This window comes from Schistocerca americana, chromosome 2 (genome assembly GCF_021461395.2).
Source record: "Schistocerca americana isolate TAMUIC-IGC-003095 chromosome 2, iqSchAmer2.1, whole genome shotgun sequence".
Taxonomy (NCBI): domain Eukaryota; kingdom Metazoa; phylum Arthropoda; class Insecta; order Orthoptera; family Acrididae; genus Schistocerca; species Schistocerca americana.
The window spans coordinates 399,971,303-399,993,246 of NC_060120.1; the positions used below are offsets into that span (position 1 = coordinate 399,971,303).

Genomic DNA, 21,944 nt, shown 5'->3' on the forward strand with positions numbered 1-21,944 from the left:
CAAAGTAAACTGAAGGATATCGATTTAATTGATTAGTCGACCACATTGATAGAATGGTAATGGGAGGACTATTTCAATAACCTGAAACAGTTCGTGAATACCGAAAGTGGCACAACTGAGCTATTTCTCGCTAATGTTTTCAGTTAATTTAATTAATAAGTCAATTTTGTATCAGATGTGGTACTGTGTTTCTGAAAGGGGAGAGAGTGAGAGAGAGGGGGGAGGAGTCGCGGTGACATGGAAAACCACTTAACCAAACAATAGGTTAGGGATGGATTACCCCCAGGGCGTCATAACCCTCATAGCAGACCAATGGGTTAAGAACCTATCAATCAAAAGAGAACAATACGTTAGTTAGCTACTGCCAAGGAAATGTTAGACAGGAAGAAAGTCTGTCAGAGCCAGAAACCATCAATTGTATTATGACACCACAATCGATTAAGTTAAATTGTAATATTGTGTTCTTATTGCAAATGCATTTTTTATCTTTAATAAAAATAATAGAGAAATAATTAAACAGTGTTATGCTTTACCTTCATGAATTCTGCAAGTCTCATGCAGATGGCATTACAAACAATTGAAACAAATTTGGTAGTTATGGATTTTGGAACATGATACTGGTACTATAGAGAAGAATGTAAATCCCAATTACCAGGCAATGCAATGCTATTTGTAATTTGAGTTCTGCAGACACTGCTTCATGCATTATGGGACCGTTGCCTTTCGCGGGCAAGTGCTCTACCCAATGAGCTACCCAAGTACACTCCGCTGCAGAGTGAAAATTACATTCGAGAAATGCTATTGGTTGTAACTTGTGAAGTTGCTGTCCCTTTGTGATCTTTGCATACAATAGGATATAGATATCTAAAAATCTGTGACAAAGAAGAATATGAATGTTATTCCTTTTCGTTCCACTTGCATAATTTTAAGCTCCCTGCTTAGGTTCCCACCTAACCACACAATCGGAAGTAGTCTCATATTCCGAAATAAACAGAGAAATATTTGCGACAAGGAAGAACTTGAATGTTATTGCTCCTCATTTTATTCACAGCAATTTAAGCTGTTTTCTTAGATTTCTGCCTAACCGTACATTCAGAAAACGTCACATACTAGGAAATAAACAGATAAATAGACAAATATTTATTTCATCCTTCATTCTCTAATCAGACGGAACAGTTAATATCACAGAATATTGCAGAACATACTTGTATTGCTTCATACGAAAGTCACAGACGTGTTAACAATGCTAGGATGAAAAATATTTGCATATAGGACATGAACCCATATCCTTTGACTCTGCAATTCTCGATAGTATCAATTACACTAATCCATGAATTTACTCAGAAAGAGATATCAAAAAATTTTCATTGTCTTTAATTGCAACATTTAAGTAAGACCTATAAATGGTAAGAACTTTTCTCTTTTCAATTTATTGTTGAGGAGGTCTTATTTTTCGCTCGTCAAGTGTTGTTCCAGATCACATATAGACTCTCCTCCCTCGCTGAAGATGTAGTTTATAAAACAATGTAAGAAAACTATGTGAGAATTCTTGTCTTGGATGATGCAGATGCTTTGATGTCCATATACATTATTTTCTTGCTATTTATTTCGTTAATAGTGGTTGATAAAAAACTTACTCCTTTAAATTTTATCGATTTCCATAGAACTGGAATTCAGAAGTAGCCTACTGTTCAATGAATGGCAGTCGACCATTCCACAGATCTGGCAGTTACCTTTATTCTATGGTGTCTCTCAGATTTCACGTCAAATCATTTATAAACGTCTAAGCTGCTGTGTGCAACCTTGAATTGAAGTATTTGTCCAAAAAAGTTGACCAGAAAGTGTTCCAATTTAAATGCGTGTGTTTCATCTGGTTTGCTGGAGAACATGAAGTTTTTTGCAATGGTTTGGGTCGTTTTCTTTGTTGAATAGAATCTTATATTGGAGTTCTCTCTAATACATATGTTGCAGTTTGCAAGGCATGAGTTATATTTTTTGGCGTCCTTCTATCGTCTCTATTTTCTGCCACAATACCCCACCCCTCTTAAGTAAGTCCGAACGACTAGCTGGTAAATTTTACCATAGTGCCTCTTGAACACTTATATCGTTGATCCGTTATTAACTGACACTTAATCATAAGAGTGACGTGCTTGTGACAAATTTTCAATGCGCCGTTACTTCGAAACAGCTTACTGGAAGTTATAATACAAAACAGCTAATTATTCCAAAATCATAGACTTACTAAAAATGGATATGGCACCTTCCGTTTCAAATCAAAGATAACACCAGTAAATCGTAATAGTGTCTGGCACTAAAGGAAGTAGTGTAGTTCTGCCATTAACGTATACTAAGGGCATTGAGGCAACGTGTGAGCCCGAGAAAGCACGTGTGTCTATGTATAAATTCTCGTGCGTACCCTTTTGTTTCCATTTCTCTGTGATTATGCATGAAAAAGAGGAATCGTATGGACATAGTTTAAAAAGGATTACCAAATAGAGCAAGGTAATCCTCGCAGATAAAACGTTACGTTTGAACGGGCCATTTCGTGGTTTCAACAAGGGTTCAAAGCGCATGTCTGAAGTGGTTTGTCTTTGAGGGCCATATTTATCGATAGCGTCATTTAGTCGAATGAGTAGCGTCTGATCTTGCTGTCTCCACGAGGTTTCCAAGATGGCTAAGAAGAAGGATGGCGATAAATCAGCGCAAAACGCAGATTCCAATAAACAAGACAAAACAGAAAATCATGATGACGGAAAACCTAACTTCGATGATCCCGAGGGCTATGTGGACAACATTACTGATGAAGGTATTGTAGTCTTATAATTTGGGGCGTTAGAAGTTGGCATATGGGCTGTGCTTTTCTACTAAGTTGCGTGGATAAGAGTTATTTACAACATGTGATCTGCGATTTAACAAGAAATGTGAATAAACCAAATTCGGCGAAGAATCTGAATTCCCGAGCTCAGAAAAAAAATTATTTGCCGGGACAGTATTAGAGGTTAAATGCATGTGGCAGCTGCAGTTATCTGCTTCTTTTACATTTTTGAGCGGAATAGTGCTGGTGAATGCAAAACATTGTAAAATTGACGTGAGCTTGACTCGAAGTACAGTGCTAATACATCTTAGTGAGGTATGTTGGTGAATGGTAAGAGAGAATCACGTCTTATGTGTTAATTTATCAAGCGTTGGATAAAAGGGTATCACCGACGTTATACGGAATATAGCATTACATATGTTGTGCGTTAAGGGTGCAGAATTCGCCCCTTGCCTTCTAGTCATACTTTTTTTTTTCAAGATCTGTCAAAACATAACTTTGTACATGTCTTACAGCCTAACCCGACCTACGTGATGTTTCTCTATCAACTTGGATGGGCCTACATCAAATGACTGTTAATTGGGCAGTTCTTGCGCTCATATTTTTCATTGGAAATTATGCCATTGATTGCAAAGTGTAGTTATATTGTAAAAATTCAGAAACTGAATGGTTTTCCTCCTGTCAGAATTTTTTGAATTATTATTGGTACAAAACACAGGAAAACGCTTATTTAAATACTATCTGCCGGTTGGCCAAAGATGGAGTAGATTACAAATGTGTCTGTCACCAGAACCAAGATACAGTGTGGTAGATGGCATTATTCCGCATCACACTCTAGGCCTTCACAGTTTTCTCCTGGGGTAGATGTTTCTCGTATATTTTCGTGTCAGTGATTGAAATACCTCAAAACACCGGAACTCATTCATTAGTGGAGAGCATAGATGCTGTATAGTCTCATTCCTCAGACCATGAAATTTGTAACACATCGTACATTTATGTCTTGTGCAGAAGTTGGAAATTATACCGCAATTTACAAAGCCTTAGATCCAATTGGGATTGCAAAGGTGTTATTTTACTGAAGAAGCTTGCAAATATTTGTGACTGATTGCATTTCTATTTTTTTATACCAGGGGTAGTTATGGTATGTGACTTGCCATTCTCTCCAACCTTACTTGTCCTAGCAGTAATGACAATTATCATGGTAGTCTGATTCATCATACATGTATTCAACTAGTGCCCCATTTCTTAAAACTTGTATTGTCTCTTGTTTACAGCTTCTGCTGTTCTCCGTATGTTTGCAATGGAGACTACTGTTGTTGTCACACAAATCATAATAAGCTATTATTCATGATCTATTACAGAAAATCACAAATGCCATTCATTTTGTATATGTGTACATTGTGAAGTTTTGAATTGTCAACTGCATAGAACAAATTGCTGCTGTATTTAACATGAGTAACTATAATGTTGAAAGATTGGATCAAATCTTAGGAAAGATGAGAATATTTTAAAACTTAAGATGCTGGGCATATGCTTGTATGTTGGGTACAGGTCAACAGATTTAGAATCAATGGAACATATTTAACCAGAAGGCTAGATTATGTCAAAAGGTGGAAGTCTGGTTACAAGTTGCTGAAGCCAATGAATGTAATGTAATGGGAATAATGACAATTCATATGGCATGTATTCTGTGCATATTGGATTTCAGTGAGTGACTCATGTCCACATTTTTATGACATCAAAGAAGACGGGTGGTATCTGGTTATTTAGTCCATTTATAAATATTTTAATTTTTTATGTGGTTGCCTTATATTTGAAAAGTTCAAAACAGTTTTTTAAAATAATTTATCTTGCACCTTTACTGGATGGCGGCCATTTTTATTTGTATGCGCGCGACGATTTTTCGGTCTGGTGCCCTAGGTTAAGTTACAACATTGCAATCGACATTATTGTTTTCTGAAAAGTGTCCTCTACAACCTTGTCTATTACACAAAATACCCTAAGTTCAAAAATAACAGGTCAAAATGACCTCAAAAGTTTGGGTACTGTCCAGATTTTCAGAAGTCCACTTTTTAGGCCCAAAAATAACAAACAAAGAGTGATTTATGAGTTTACTTTTTCCTATAGTTAAAGATTGTACACTACTTGCTTCATATAGAGCAAGAACACTTACAAATTTTTTATGAATTTTTGAAATTTGAAAATTTTCACTTTATGTAAAGTTTGGAGTTAGTTGTCTCAGGTGGGACTGAATATAAAAATATGCTTTTTGCGCAGTTTGTACACCTATATGAAAGCAATGTACTGTACAAATTTCAATGTAGATATCTGACCGCGAGAGTCATTCCATGTCAAATCAACACACTTCAAATAAAAATTTTACCTCACCGTCTTAGATTTTGCAGAAAGTTGGTATACTTATAGTGGGTGATGAAACTAAGAAAAATACCAAATTTCAATTTTTTACCTCAAACCTTTCCTGAAATATGGTCATGTAAACTTTTCAAAAACTGGCCAAAAATGTGTGAATGGACTTTTTTAAATAGCCCTAGAATCTGCCCTAATTGAGCTAGAGAACTGGGAAAGGTGTCATTTTGCAGCATTTGTCATGTTCTTTCCAGTGATGGACAAAAAACCATAGCTTCTAATTAATAACCTTTTCAAAATGGTAATTAATATTTTGATTTAGTTTTTTTTGCAAAAAGTACATAATTGAAAATTTTGAAAATATTTCCATAACTACTTCATACTGTTGTAAATCACGTGGCAAAATATAAATGTGGGATGATGATGGGTTCATAAAAAAAAAATTCCGGACTCTTGTTTTTTCACCAACGGCCCTAGTTTGACCAAACTGACCTTTAAGGTAGTACGTCAGTAGAAGACCATATACATAGGGCTTGATGTCTGTACAATGATTCAGAGACTGGAGCCATTGTTGAGATGTAGTCTGCATTGTTACCTTCTAATGTTTTGTGTGCCTACAGCATTATTGTGCACTGTGGTTTTAATGCACATCAATTGTTACCTCTGTGTTGACCAGTCTGTATCTATTATATTTAATAGTTCATTTTCAAGTAAATCGATACATTGAAGGACAGTTTATAATTGGTTTTTGTATAAATATGGAAGTAAAAAGTGCAGTCCTGTAAGAGTGCAGTGTTGTAATCCATTGAAGAAGTCAAATCGTTTTATTAGAGGCAGAAAAAAACTGAGAAATGTCACAACATGGATGCCCAAATTAATTCCTCAAATACCAAGTGGTGCCAAGATTTGTGATAAATGTAGTAAAGATGTAACCAAATTGAAAAAGACACCAGAGCCCATCAGTGATGAGTGTTGAAGAATCTTCTGGATCAGAGATAATCATCCGAGACCAAGACCCTGACTTCACTCCAACTTCAGTAGCTGTTAAAACATTTAACACAACACTTCAAGAACTAGGTGAGTCCCCAATTGACAAGAGAAAATTAACATCTAGGCATTACGCCAAATCAAAAGTGAAGAAAATCTCATCAATGACACACACACTTTTCGTTGCTCCTGAAACTTCATCAGATACTGATACTGATGAATCCGTTCTAGAAAAACTTAAAAGAAACTTTAAAAATTCTATAAGTAGAACAAAACAACTAATGATTCTTACAAGTTTACCTGAAAAGTGGAGTGTCAGGAAAATAATGAGGGAATTTAATGCTCCTAATTACATTGTTCGGCAGTCCAAAAAAATTTTGAAAGAGAAGGGATTCATGGAAGGTCCAAACCCAAAACCAGGGAAGTGTTTACCAACAGAAACTGTCAAAACTGTACATTCTTTTTATGAAAATGGTTGTTAGCAGGGCAATGCCAGGTATTAAGGATTGTGTGACAATTACAGAAACAAGTGGAAATAAATCAGAAATATCAAAATGACTTATTTTGTGTAACCTTGAAGAAGCTTACAAGCATTTTAAAGAAAAGTTTCGTAACGTAAAAATAGGTGTCTCTAAATTTGCTGAGTTGAGACCAAAACATTGTGTATTAGCTGGCAGGAGTGACACACTGTCTGCGTGTGCACAACTCACCAAAACATAAAATTATTGTAGAAAATGCCAAACTAAATACAGTAACAAACAGCGGCTTAAACAAATATAAGCAGTGCATTGCAAAAATGCTTTGCAACCCATCATCAGTTGATTGCAACATGGGAAACTGTGAATACTGCCCAGGAGAAACTGTCATATGTAAAATTTTGAGAGACACTTTTCATGAAAACTTAATTGAACAAGTTCAGTTCCGACAGTGGGTGTCAGTTGACCGATGAATCTGGAAATTGTTCAGAAAACTTCTGAAGAATTCATACTTATTTTGTAGTAAGATGTCGACTTTGATTCGGCACGACTTCATTGCCAAGCAACAACGAACATTCCTTAACTCCACAAGAGAAAACCTTATGGAATCTGAATTTGTTGTCATATGTGATTTTTCAGAAAATTATAGTATAGTTCTACAGGATGAAGCTCAGAGTTTCCACTGGACAAGACAACAGATTACCATTCATCGTTTTGTTATATATTACAAACAGGAAGACAAAATTGAGCATATGAGCTTTGTCATTGTTTCTGATTGCTTGGAGCACAATACAACTGCGGTTTACACCTTTAAAAAGAAGCTAATTTCATATCTAACAAATAAATTTCAAAAGATTCCAAAAAAGATATACTATTATTCTGACGGTTCTTCCGCTCAGTTTAAAAATTAGAAAAACTTCCTGAACCTTTGCAGTCATGAGGAAGACTTCAACATAAAAGCTGAGTGGCACTTTTCAGCCACAGCACATGGAAAAGGGCCTTGTGATGGAGTAGGGGGTTCAGTAAAGAAACTGGCAGCTCGTGCAAGTTTGCAAAGGCCATACCAAAATCAGATCCAAACCGCACGAGATCTATTTGAGTGGGCAGTAGATAATATCACAAATGTTGATTTTGCATATTCCACTCAAGAAGACTATGCTGCTTCAGAGATATTCTTAAAAAGCCATCTTGAAGAGGCATTGACAATCAAAGGAACACAGCAATTTCACACTTTCATTCCCAACACTACATCAAAATTAATAGTCAAATACTTCTCAGGTGATATGCAGAGTTGGGAGAGGGAAGTAACTACAACACCAGACAAACTGAAGTTACAAGATGTATCAGGCTATGTCACCACTGTATATGGCAGAAACTGGTGGCTTGGGTACATTTTAGAAAAAAAACGAAGAACTTGATGATGAAGTGAAAATAACTTTTCTTCATCCATGTGGACCAGCTAAGTCATTGTCTTATCCTGCACATGCAGATGTCCTGTGGGTGTCAGTTGTGGGTGTCAGTTGTGGGTGTTCTCACAAAAGTGAATCCATTTACTCCGACAGGGAGAACATACATTCTTAATGAAAGTGATGTAAACCAAACCCAGCCAGCTTTATTAAAATGTAATATGTGAAGTTCAAAGACAATTTATTGGGAAACTGCTTTCAACCCAAAAATTAATTTTTGTCTCAGGTTAGTATTAATGTATATTTTATAGAAAGTTGTTTCAAAATTATTGTTAGTACCTATTGTGTTAAATTTAGCTCTGTACAGATACCTGTTACACAAAAACAAGCATTGCGTATTTAATTTGTTTAATAGTTCCATTTCAAACATCATGGACCAGAACTATTATGTAAATACTTGTACTTATCTATACTTTATTTCAGTTTGTAGTTAAATGCTCAATTTCTTGTTTTTGTTATATCGGTTAATATACTGTTAGTGAAGTTGTATGAAATTAAAATAAGCAGTCAACTTAATTATAAAATATGCTGATTAGTTTTGGTTTAATAAGGTGATGTTTTGATATTTCTAATATTTTTTTACTTACCTTTCAGTATATTTTAAAGAAATTCCTGTTTGTTAAAGGTCAGTTTGGTCAAACTAGGGCCGTTAGTGAAAAACAAGAATCCAGAATAATTTTTTTTAACAATGAACCCCATCATCCCACATTTATATTTTGCCATGCGATTTGCAACAGTATGAAGTAGTTATGGAAATATTTTGAAAATTTTCAATTATATGCTTTTTCCAAAAAAATTAAATCAAAATATTAATTACCATTTTGAAAAAGGTTATTAATTAGAAGCTATGTTTTGTTGCATATCCCTGGAAAGAGCATGCAAAAGACACCTTTCCCAGTTCTCTAGCTCAATTAGGGCAGCTCCTAGGACAATTTGTAAAGTTTAAATAGCCATATTTCAGGAATGGTTTGAGATAAAAAAATTGAAATTTGGTATTTTTTCTTAGTCTCAGTTCCCGCTATAAGTATACCAACTTCCAGCAAAATCAAAGAGGGTTGAGGTAACATAGGTGTGTTGATTTGACATGGAATGACTCGTGAACAAAGATATAAATTTTTGAAAATGAAGAAATAACTCGCATTACTCTACAACTGATCTTCTGGCTGTTGCCTATTTAAATGGTTTATTGTTTCATTGTGATAAAATTTGTGACATATTTAGTTAACACTATCACCTAATATTCATTTAGTTTATTTTTAATAATGCAATATTAAACAATAAGAGCTTTCACTTTTGTTTTATGGTAATAAAAATGCCCATTTACGTTTAGGTTTATTGTCAATAAAGAATTAAATTATTGCTGGGTGTGGCATTGTTGTAGTCAGTCTGTTCTGAAACAGTACAGTACAGTGGATGTACATACTTAGTGTTGAATGTGTTATGTGCTTTGTTCTGTGTGTAATATGTAATTAATTTTGGCAGATTAAGTGTAATGCAATAATATGGTTGAACAGTGCTCTGTGGAACAGATAGCAAGTGAAGTGTGTCACAAAACAGTTTACAGTTAAGTTTCAAAAAAACTTGAAAAAATGTCGGTTACTTTGATGAAGTTAGACAAACTTCATTTAAATTTCGAGTAAGTTCTGGAACACCAGTGTGTGGCTATCATGAGAAGAAATATATTCTGAAGTACAACCATATTTTTGGAAGAAAGTGCTGTGGTCCACTTTAAGTTCATAAAAAGTCTGTTACTGAAAGTTTGAGGGAAATAAAACGTACACATTTGCACTTGTTATGTCAGAGTGAAACAGCTTCTCAAGTGAAACATAATGCGATTCCTAGAAATTCCCTGTGCCCAAATTGTTACTCAAAAATATTTGTTGTGGATCCAGAACCAGAATCATGTAATCTAGTTAATGACATTTATATTTGTAATGTAGAAGGTGTTAGCATACTGGATTTTGCTTGTTCTAAGTTAGACATATCTCCTGCTCTGAAAATAATAAAATTAAGTAGCAGTAAAAGAAAAGCAGCTATTGAAAATAAGGTTCAACAAATTTCAGACAAAATTAGAAGAGACTTGAAGTCGTGCTTTAATAATACAGATACCAACATTATTTCTAAAGAAGGAAAACCTACCACCTGCATTATCTGACACTGAGTATTTGAGCTTAATAAAGAAATTTAAAATTAAATGTTCAGTGACATCTAAAGAGGAAAAAGTTATTTTTAGTTTGCTCCCTGACCCATGGTAAAGAGAAAACATAGTTCATGAATTCAATTTTTCTCATTGTTTGGTTAAACTAACCCAAAAATTAGTGAAAGACCAAGGCATTTTTCCAGTTTTAGGAAAGAAGAAAGGAGTAGCCTAGGTATAAGTGAAGAAACAATTAAAAGATCCAGCAGTTTTTTGAAGATGATGAAAACAGTAAAATGTGCCCAGGTTGCAAAGATTGTTGTTATTGGAATTAAAGTAACAAAGCAGAATTGACTAGTGCTGTCAAATTTAAATGAACTTCATGTAGCTTTCAAAAAATCTCATCCTGAATGCAAAATTGGAAGGTCAAAATTTTGTGACCTCCACCCTAAGTGGTGTATTTTGGCTGGATCCTCATGGACACACTCCATATGTGTCTGTTTATAGCATCAAAGTGTCAAACTGATGATTGTGAGTGCAAAACTCAGTGATCTTAACTACAAAGAGTTACTAGATTTAATGGTCTGTGACACTAACAGTTATAACTGCATGAGTAGTTTGTGTAATGAATGCCCTGGTAAGGAAACTGTTATTGAATTGTTTCACAAAGATGATGAGGAAATGCCAGACAGTATTACCTTCAAACAGTGGGTCACAACTGACAAGGCAGAAATGATACAGTGGTTAAATCTCAGGAAGAGTACTTGGAATCTTTAATTGATAACTTACAAAAACTCAAGTTACCACTATATTTTAAAAATCCAAAGTAAGTTTTTGAAGGACAAAATAAGCACAACTTCATGAAACTGAATGCATAGTGCTAGCTGATTTTGCAGAAAATTTTACATTTGTGATTCAGGATGCAGTACAAGGTTAGTGTTGGGTCAGTGACCAGGCAACAGTGCATCCATTTATTCTGTACTTTAAAAATGGGAAAGATGAAGTTTGCATTCTTCAATTTGCATTCTAATTGACTACTTGGAGCACAACACTTTGGCTGTAATGTGTTTCAAAAGTATATAAGAAAATTTTCCCAAGGTTATGAAGCTGATATAGTTTCAGATGGAAGTGGTAGTCAATATAAGAACAAGAAGACTTTGGATTGGCGGCTGAATGGCACTTTTTTGCATCTTGCCATCGTAAAAATGCAGGGTCGGACGAAGCGTCTGATCCCACCCGTCGGCTTTGACCCGTGACGTAAGGCTGTTGTGGTGTGTGACGTCACTACGGCGCGGAATTTAGTTTGTGAGAGTGGCGTGTTTGTAGGTGTCATTTTGATGTGATCGGTGGTGTGTTAGGTGATGTTTTTGGTTTAGTTTCAGAGTGTGGCGTCGTGTGTGAATTTTGGTAAATTGTTTTTTTTTATGTCTTTGGTAGGTATGGATATGATGGACAGGGTCAACGGTTTTCAGTTGTCGGCTATGATGGGGGACAGTGCATTGTCTCTGATAAAATATCTTCCAACTATTCGGATTTTTAGATGAAGTCGTGAAGTGTTCAGTATGTCGTGAAGAAATGAGGCTTACTTAAAGTTCCGGCATCTCAGACCAGGGACGGCTGTATGTGGAGATGTCATAAGGATAACAGGTCAAGGGAAGTGTTTGATCCCGATGTGTGGCTGTGAATGTTGGTATTGGTGTCGGGAGATGTTTTTGAGCTATGTAGGTCAAGGGAAGTGTTAGGTACTAATTTATGGAATCGAGAGCTGCTGTTGAGCTATATAGGTTAAGGGAAGTGTTCGATTCCAGATGACATTGTGTTTAGTGGTATTTGGGGAGTTTGCGATGTCGGTTTTTTCGTCATTTTGCGTGGTTTTGTATGGGGGTGGGTGTCTAAATTTGTTTGTATTTAGTTTATCCCCACCCAAAAAAACCCTATTTCCTGCGTTTGTCCCATTAAGTGTCATTAGGCTTTTTGTGGAACGTGTGTGTGTTTTTTTTATGTATTTTTGTCCTCATAATGTGTACGTAACGACTTTATATGCGCCATATTGGAATTGTGGTTTATGGTCGCTTCCACCATATTTGTGACGTCATGGGTCAAAGCAGACGGGCGGGATCGGACTCTTCCGTATTTCCAAAATGCATATGATGACGTATGAGGTACAACAAAGCATGAAGTAAAGCCAGCCTACAAAGACCATTGTTTTTGTGCATTTTTACCACCCTGCCGGCCCAAGAATATCACTGAAGAAATCTACCAGTGACAAAGTTTGGATACCAATGAAAAATGTTTTAAGGAAACTTTCAGTGCTTGAACTTACCACACCAACTGGGAGGTCTTATTCTTTATCACAGAAGCTGTCTGAAGAAATGTGTTCTTAACATTCACCACCAGGTTTAGGAACAGTCGCATCTCAAAGGATTTTAATTGAAAATATTTATTTTAAGTAAGTCAAAATAATATAAATGTTAATTTCAGTAATGTTTCCATTTTTTGTATATAATTCAGTATCTTACTTCAATAATTGATTATATTCCACCAATATCACACATGAATAGGCAACAGCTATAAGATCAGTTGTAGAGTAATGTGAATTATCTCCTCATTTTCACAAATTCATATCTTTGTTCACAGTCAGATATCAATGTTGAAATTTTTATAGGACATTGCGATCATATAGTAGTACAAATTATACAAAAATCATATTTTTATATTCAGTCCCACCTGAGAGAACTAACCCCAAACTTCTCAAAAAATGAGAATTTTCAACTTTCAAAAACTCATAAAAAATTACGGAAACATTTGTAAGTGTTGTTACTCTATATGAGGCTAGTAGTGTATGATATCTAACTAGAGGAAAAAATACTCTCATAAATCACTCTTTGTTTGTTATGTTTGGGCCCAAAAAGTGGATGTTTAAAATTGGATACCAAACTTTGGAGGTCATTTTGACTGGTTATTTTTGAATTTAGGGTATTTTGTGTAATAGACAATGTTGTAGAAGACACTTTTCAGAAAACAATCATGTCAATTGCAATGTTGTAACTTAACCCAGTGCAGAGATATTAGTATTTTTACTAACATTTGTAAACTGAAACATCATTGCGCACTTACAAATGGCCACCATTCAGTAAAGGTGAAAGGTAAATTAAAAAAAAAAGTTTTGAGCTTCTCAATTATAGGGTAATCTCATAAAAAATTAAAATATTTGAAAATGGTCAAGCAACCAACTTCATTTGGATTGACCCGCACTGGTTTATTATTATCAGCGAAGCTATGTAATGCAACTGTTCACAATGTAAGACTTTTAACACTCTTGCTTATTTAATATCTTACTCATATTTTTACACAGCTGTCTTAGTTGCGCAGCAAGTAATGATTTTGTTAATAAATCTGCAAACTGATTTTCTAGATCTACTCTTGAAATGGTAGTTTCACTAGCTGTAACTAATTATCAAACAAAGAACTGTCAGAGACAAATGTTTTGTTCATCGGTGATATTCACAATTCTGTGTGTGTCGAACAGCAGCTTCATTGTCCACTTATGTGCAGGGTTTCCAATCTCTTAGCTTGAAAAGCTCAGTTAAAAGTATCTTCACCCAGACTGTTTCTTGTGCTGCTTCACTAGCCGCTACGACTTTAGCTTCTGTAGTAGAGATTGCAATTGAAGTTTGTCGCCGACACATCGATCTGACGGATGCACCGAAGTACAGGCAGAGATCATCCAGTCCCTAGATCACCTCCATGATCTGCGTCACTATAACATTCAAAAATGCATTTGTCATCATCACTTTTGTAAATAAGTCCATAGTTATATGTGCATCTCAAATAGCAAAAAATTCTTTTTACCGTAATTACGTCATGTTCTGTTGGATTTTCAAGACTTCTAGATACTATTACAACAGCATGTTCTATGTCTGGTCTTGTCCCACACATCAGGTACATCAAGGATCCAACTGCTCTTCTGTAAGGATATTTGGTGTTGATAGGGTTCTCTTCCATGCCATCATCCTTGATAATTGGAGTTGTTACAGCTCTACAATCACTCATTCCAAAGCACTCCAAAATGTTGTTGGTATAGTGACTTTTGACTTGAATGAACCATACTTTTCTGTCATTTTCCAGGCCCAAGACATATGATGCTGGCTTTGATTTTATTTTGAATCCTCTTTCAATATCTTCAGTAAAATCATTAAGCTCACTGTAATTGTTTGCCATAGTCAATCTGCCATCAACATAGAGTACAAAGAAACTCTTGTAAGAACCATTCTGTCTTATAAAGAGGCAAAGATCAGCTTCACTTCTCTCAAATCCTAATCCTATTGCATAATTAGTGAATCTCTCATTCCATTCCTTATCAGGTTGTCATAAATATAATTTCCTCCAGGTCACCGCAAAGAAAGTTAGTAGTCACATATATTTGTGTAGTGTTCATCTTCTTGTTGTCTGCAACACTGAGCAAATGTTCGAATAGTTGACATCTTTGCCATAGGGCTGAAAGTTCGTTCATAATCAATCCCTTTCTTTTGAGAAAATCCGTTCCTAACCAATCTTGCTTTGAATCTGTCCACTGATACATCAGAATTAGTCTTCAGTTTATAGATCCACTAACATGGAATTACTCTCTTCCAAAGTCAGTTTTTTTGCTGCCATTTCTCGATCCATTGCTGCTTTTCAGTCACCTCGTCGACTTGAATTTATGGCTTCATAATAAAATTCTTTTTCTTCAGAGGTCATTCATTAATTGCATTACATAGTCGGTCTTTTTGGACATTTGTAGCATTAAACATTCTTGCAGTTGTGGCGTAATTCTTCCATCATCTGATTGTTCTAATCTCTCTTCAGTTTCGTCCTGTAAATCGTCATAATTATTGAATTCATTTTCTCCTGGACAACTAAATTTCACTTTTATCTTAATTTCATCTGATGACTCTTGAGACCCCGAGTGAGGGGTTCATAATTTTATCTTCAAAAATAACAGCTTGTGATTTCATTAACTGACTATTTTCTTCACAACAGATAGGATAAGTCATCAGACATAGTCAGTCAGAATCCCTTTTACTGCTTTTCGATAAATTTTCCCCCTTAATTGTTTTGGAATGTGAGCATAATGCTTAGACCGTATTATACATAGATGCTTCATGCCAGGCTTCTTTCGATACCATATTTCATATGTGGAGAAGGTTCCATTTGATTCATGTGATTCATGATGGATGTACCAGAATGTATCATTTCAGCCCAAAACAACTGAAGAATGTTTCCATGAGCATCATAGCCCTGGTTGCTTCAACAAGATTATGATTTTCTCTTTCTCAACATCCATTTTGCTGTGGCGTGTATTGCATAATAAAGTTGTGGATTATGCCCTCCTGTGATTGTCCTCTGTTATCACTTAAAAGGTTTTTAATTGTATGTGCAGCAGTGTTTGTTTCAGTTATAAACTGTCTTAGTTTTCCTTGTTGAAGTAAACAGCTTGAAACTTACTGTAATCACCACGAAGTAGCAATACCCAGAATTAGACTTTCCAAAAGGACTACTTACATCCATGTGAATCAACTCTCCTGGATCAGAAGCTCTCTTACATGGGCCAAATAGAAGCCAATATGCTTTATCATAAATACAGCCTTCACAGAGCTCGAGAGTCCAATCCCAGGTTTAAGCCCAAGATCTTGGAGATTAACATCTTGACATGTCGCTTACTTTGATATGCAAAACTTTCATGGTACTATTGTAGTGCATTTTCTCAACTGGTTTCATTTACTTCAGCAGGAATGCTTCCCATTAATTCAAACAGTCTCCCATAATGGTCATGATAGCCAACTAGTTTTGTAACTTCACCAATTTTAAAATAACACCTTTCTGTTGTGGATGAAAATGTAGTTTTTGGATTTTTTTCTTGTGCTGCTAAGACTGAAAACAGGATCTTTTTAATTTTTAGTATGTACTGTACGTCACTCAATGATTTTGTGCTAGGTTCCATTCACTGCTGATTCCATTTCTTGTGTGCCCTTGCAAAGAGACTCAACAGTATCACCAACTGCTGATGTAACTGTAGGTGTCATAGAAAATGGTTCAAATGTCTTGTAAAAATTGTCAGTATTTGTGATCTGACTTGTTGCACCATTATCTACAAACCAGCTACCAGTGTCACACTCAGATGACATGACAACAACAAATGTTTCAGCAAAAAGAACCATATTTGAAGTTTCAGCAGCTCCCAACACATCACTTTTGAGACTTCTGTGGTTGACCATCCGCAATTCACTTTCGGCATTTCCTGATCATGCGATTTGTCTTCTTAAAGTAACGACAGACAACTTTCTATTTCCGCTGTGGTTGTTTAGAAGACTGTTTCACTGAGTTACTAATAAGAGCCTCGTGAGATGTAGAATCTTCTTAACTTGACAAAGTTTTCTCATAATCACATATTTGAGTTGTCAAGTTATCAACAGTCCTGCCACTTTTTGACATAAGCATCCAGCTTGATTTAAATGAAAAATACTGGTCTGTTAGTGTGCCTAAAATTTTACAGATTAAAAATAAAATGGGTAATTATGGATTATTTTCTGCATCTGTGGCTATTTTTTGTTTCAAAGCATTCCACATGTTTTTCAGCTTTGATATGAGGTGCTACATCGTTCCTAGAATGTTTCACATATCCAAAAAATCGTAAAGGTCATAAAGTTTATCTTCAGGAACACTGTCAAATAATTTATGCAATTCTGCCCATACTTCTTGAGATGTAAGGTGCACTATTTTCTGCTGTGTTTCCTCTGTCATATCCAATCAGTACAGTTAAAGCATTGCTGTCAGCTTTAAGGTAATTATTTAGTGTGCTCTTATATGTGGCTTTTACTTGAGCAGTAGCATGTTCCGCAGGTTCTATGCGTTTAAGTAACCTACTTTCAATAACATCGAGCACTACAGGTACACCATGTAGACAGGCGTTTGCTTTGTACTTCCATGTATTCCAGTTTGATTAGCATTCCAGTAAACCAATGCATATTACTCTTGTCGAACTTAACTTCAAAAGTTACACAGACTTACGAAAGTTGCAGTACACGAATTACTGAATTTACACTTCAGTTTGAAACAAAACTTGACAACTTGTGTTTCCTCAATTCCTTTAAGTAATTACGCAGTAGCCCACCTGGGCCCACAACCTGTTTGGTTATTTAGGAATGACAACTTTTTTGTAGATTAAAAAAAAGGCAACTGGTTTATTAGACGTTCACAGAATAATGCTGAACAACAATAATAACTTCCATTGCGGCAGAGAATGCAAAACGGTCCATGTCTGGTAAAACAGAAATATGTAAATGTCAGTAAAGTTTTTAAATAAAACTGTTCACAACACAAAACTTTAACAATATCAACAGGTTTGAAATTTCCCAGATTTTAGCACATGTGATTCTTGGATGACGTGCCGGATAAGAAGTCCGGGTCAGTGAATTTTGACACACAAGTTTTTGCCAATCTGTTTGTGTTACTTTTTGCCATGGTATACTGTTTCAAAGGCTTGAAATATAGTTCCCAAAATCCTTGCACAATATTTTGGAAAATGAAAATCAAATCGCAAACTGGTTTTCACTTTTGTTGATATGAGTGAATAGATTTTTCTGTCAGTCATATAGACCCACCAGTTTTTCAAGTGTCAGTTGTTTTACATTAATTCTTTCTCCAAATCAGCTGTTCCAATTTAGTCAACACAGTGGCAACATCATTGTTTATAAGTTAGATTATCAGTAACGTTGTATATTTTTAACACAGCATGCTGATATCCATGTGAACAGTGAATTTGTATGTTACAGAAGGAAGTCGTTCAAGAACTGTTTAATAATCTTATCTGTGCCAATTAACTCATTTGAAATTGTTTCATCACATCCATATAGAGCATGATCATTGTGTAATAAAGTATGAAATGGTTACTGGTTGAAGGTTATTGTGTTCCTGCAGTTCAGAGCCTTGAAATGGCTGGAAATCTTTCATATGAGCAGACAGACATTCTGATTTCAATCTGATGAATTAGCAAATGTTAAATCACCAGTTTTGTTGTGAACTTATTTATTCAGGAAATAGATCTACATTTCTGAAACCCCTGCCATCTAATAAACATATAATATTGCGTTTCAATTAAATCAAGCAAATCAGTGACTTCAAAAGTCTTGCGTCATGCCCCACAGACATCTTTCACGTTAACCAGCATTTTAAAAAGTAACAACCTGACAGCCTAAAAATAATATATACAAATCATGGTAGTTTATATTGATTGTAAGATCCAAAGTCTAACATCTAAAACCATATTTCCAGAATCACTAAAGGAAAGTAGTGAAGAATACAGTGCAACATATCTTTGGTCAGTGATTCAATCAACAAGGCAACCATTCACAGCATTTTGTGACCATTATGCTATCAGTAACGTTGTGAACCGCAGATATTGACGAGGTGTGGTGACTTCTGCGCCTCTGATACTCATAACCGTAAAGTAGGTGGAACCACAATGGAGGGGTATCTGTAGAGGGGCCATACAAACGTGGTTTATGAAGGGGGCACAGGGGAACGACCTGGATGATTGACTGGTCCGGATTTCTAACATCAACCAGTGTGTCCTTGCTGTGCTGGTACTTGAGAGGTGGGAAGCAAGAAGAAACTATAGCTGTTAAATTTTTCCTAAGGGCATGGTGTTCTAGTGTATAGTTTAATGATGGCACCCTCTTGAATAAAACATTATGCAGGTAAATTAGTCCCGTATTCTGATCTGACCATGGACAGCTCAGTGTTGTCATCAGGAAAAACAAAACTGGTATTGCATGCATCAGAGCAAGAAATGTTAGATCCCTTAATTGGATAGAGGCCCAGTGATGATGATGAGCGTTTGGCGTCATTGGCCGGGAGGCCCCTCGCGGGGCAGGTCCGGCCGCCATATCGCAGGTCTTATTACATTCGGCGCCACATTGGGCGACCTGCACGCCGGATGGGGATGAAATGATGATGAACACAACACAACACCCAGTCCCTGAGCGGAGAAAATCTCCGACCCAGCCGGGAATCGAACCCGGGCCCAGAGGACGGCAAACCGTCACGCTGACCACTCAGCTACTGGGGTGGACAGAGGCCCAGTGGAGCTACATGATTTGCAGTGGTTGGGGAGACATTCACGGCTGTCACACCTGAAATGTTGCAGCGAGCTTCCACTTGTTTGGGCCATTTAAAGGATGCCATTCATAAAAGACATTTTGAGGGCAATGAGGTGATTACACAGTGAAGCATTGGTTACACCACCAGGACAAGGATTGATACCGACAGGGCATACATGCCCTTTTTTGCGCTGGGGAAGGCTATAGAACTGGATGGAGGTTACATGGAAAAAAAAATAGGGTGTGTAGATACACACACACACACACACACACACACACACACATTAATACAGGATTATAAGCCAACTAGCTCTGCAGATGAAGCAGCGATCAAGAGGATGTGTGATGGGATAAAAGCAATTATTCAGATAGTTAAAGGGAAAGAAAAATTTTATTGTGATGGGAGACTATAATTCAATAATGTGGAGAGGGTGGGGGGGGGGGGGGAGAAGACTGAAAGAAAAAAAAAACCACCTGGTGGAATTTAGCTCTGGGCATAATTTAATCAACATTTACACTTCGATCAAGACTTGTGAAAGATCGTATCTGTGGAAGAGACCTAGGGGCATTGATTGGTTTCAGAATTACATAAGTAATGATAGGACAGAAATTTTAAAACCATATTTCAAACTTTAACATGTTTGCAGTGGCAGATGTGAACTCTGACCATAATTTATTAGTTATGAATTGCCGATTGAAACTGAAGAAATTGCAAAAAGACAAGGAATGAAGGTGATGAGACTGGGATAAGAAACATATTGAGAATTTAATAGGGCGCATTAGGCAACAATTGACTGAAACATGATAAAGGAATACAGAAGCAGCCAAACGAGGTAAAAGGGAATACAGACATCTAAAAAAATTAGGTTCACAGAAACTGTAAAAAGGTTATCAGGAATGGCTAGAGGACAAAGAGGACAAGTGTAAGTAAGTAGAAACATGTATAACAAGGGGAAAGACATATGGTGCCTATAGCAAAATTAGAGAAATGTTTGGAAAAGTAGGAGCAGCTGCATGAATATCAAGCACTTGGATGGCAAGTCTGTACTAAGCAAAGTAGGTGAATGAGGAGGAAGTATATAGACAGGGTGTATACGGGGACAAGGGAAAAAAATTCCTGGATTTCTCCCGGATATCCCGTTTAAAAAATATGCTTTTTCCCGGGCAAAAATACACACTTTCTGTTCTAAGTGACAGTAGGTTTTCCGTAGATTTTCCCTCGGAACTGTAAAACTTATCAATCCTTTTAATGGTTAACGTTTTATACAATCTCATAGAACTTCCCGGAAAAAAAAGAAAAGGCGGGGCAAAGAAGTTTTGGAGAGACTTTTAATAAAAAAAAAAGGAGAGAAGTTTTGGAAAGACCTTTGATTTGCAGCAAAATATACGTTGCATATTTTCGTATTACGAAAGTATAAATGCGAATTGCACCAAACACAGGACGTTAGTTTCCGGAGCGTTGAAACCGAGGTTCCGATGTTCTTTTGTAAGCGAGTCATATCTCAAGCCACGAGATCTCGTCAGCCGATGACAGCAGCTATTCAGGGCCTATGACACGTGTTATAGTCAGCCAATAGCAAGATCACTGGTTACATAGCGCGAACACGCAAGAGGAAAAGTTAACAGTTTACATCAATGTACACAGTACCGTATATCTACAAGAAAAGCTAAGCTTTCACATATAATGTTAGTCTCTAAGATTAACACGCTACAACAGAACCTAAGCTTTCACAGGTAATATTGAACTTTTTTTGCGTGTGTTGCACTTTAAGACACATCACATAAATGTGCCAGAAAAATTTAAAATTATGACATAAATGTCTTGTACGCTCTGTGATTTGGATATCCATCCGACTTTCTCACACGTAACACAATTCATCTTGCGTAAAAAGAAATTTACTTTGAAAGTAACGCTTTTCTAACTACAATTCGTAATACTAACCGGAGACTGTTAGAAATAGGTTTGATTTACCAGTTGCCAGAGAGCGCCAGAAAACAGGCATTATTGTGCGTGTGCAACTGCAGTGGTGTAGGAAGCCCATATGTTCGTGTGTATAAAGCACTAAGAGAGCTTACATTACACCATAAAAGAAACAGTGCATCAGAGGATACTCCAGAGAGCATCGGAATTTCGTAAACCATACTAAAATGCATAATTCGGCTTGAAGTGCAAATCTGCTTTTTCCAGATTCACAATGAAGTAGGTCCCATCTGATATTAAGCTTTTCAGTGTGGTTTTTGGGATGTAAATTTTCTTGGAGTACCAGTACTCTACGATCTCATTATTGGTTCTTTATTATGGCATAATGCCATATATGGCAGAAGATGATAACGTGCACTTGAAATTCAGCGAACAGTTGGAACTAGCCAATACTGTAGAATGAAACACTTAGTTTCAAATAAAATGATTGCTTCGGCGGAAAGGTTAATAAAGCCAAATTTCTTTAGCAAACTTGCAAAAATAACTTCAATGTTCTGCAAATGCTTGTTGACTGCTACCAACTTGGAAACAGAATAAAATCAGAAAACTGAAATTAATAATATATTTTTGCCCTC

The 21,944-nt window shown here is 36.2% G+C and overlaps 1 protein-coding gene across 1 annotated transcript in view; it reads left to right on the top strand.

The window, feature by feature from the left end:
- The first annotated feature begins 2,621 nt into the window (after positions 1-2,621).
- Positions 2,622-21,944, top strand: part of LOC124593736 (eukaryotic translation initiation factor 3 subunit B) — a 69,516-nt gene continuing 50,193 nt past the window's right edge. The window contains exon 1 of the mRNA XM_047132066.1: positions 2,622-2,806. Coding sequence (XP_046988022.1) covers positions 2,671-2,806 — 136 coding nt within the window. The 5' untranslated portion in view covers positions 2,622-2,670. The remainder of the gene's footprint in view (positions 2,807-21,944) is intronic.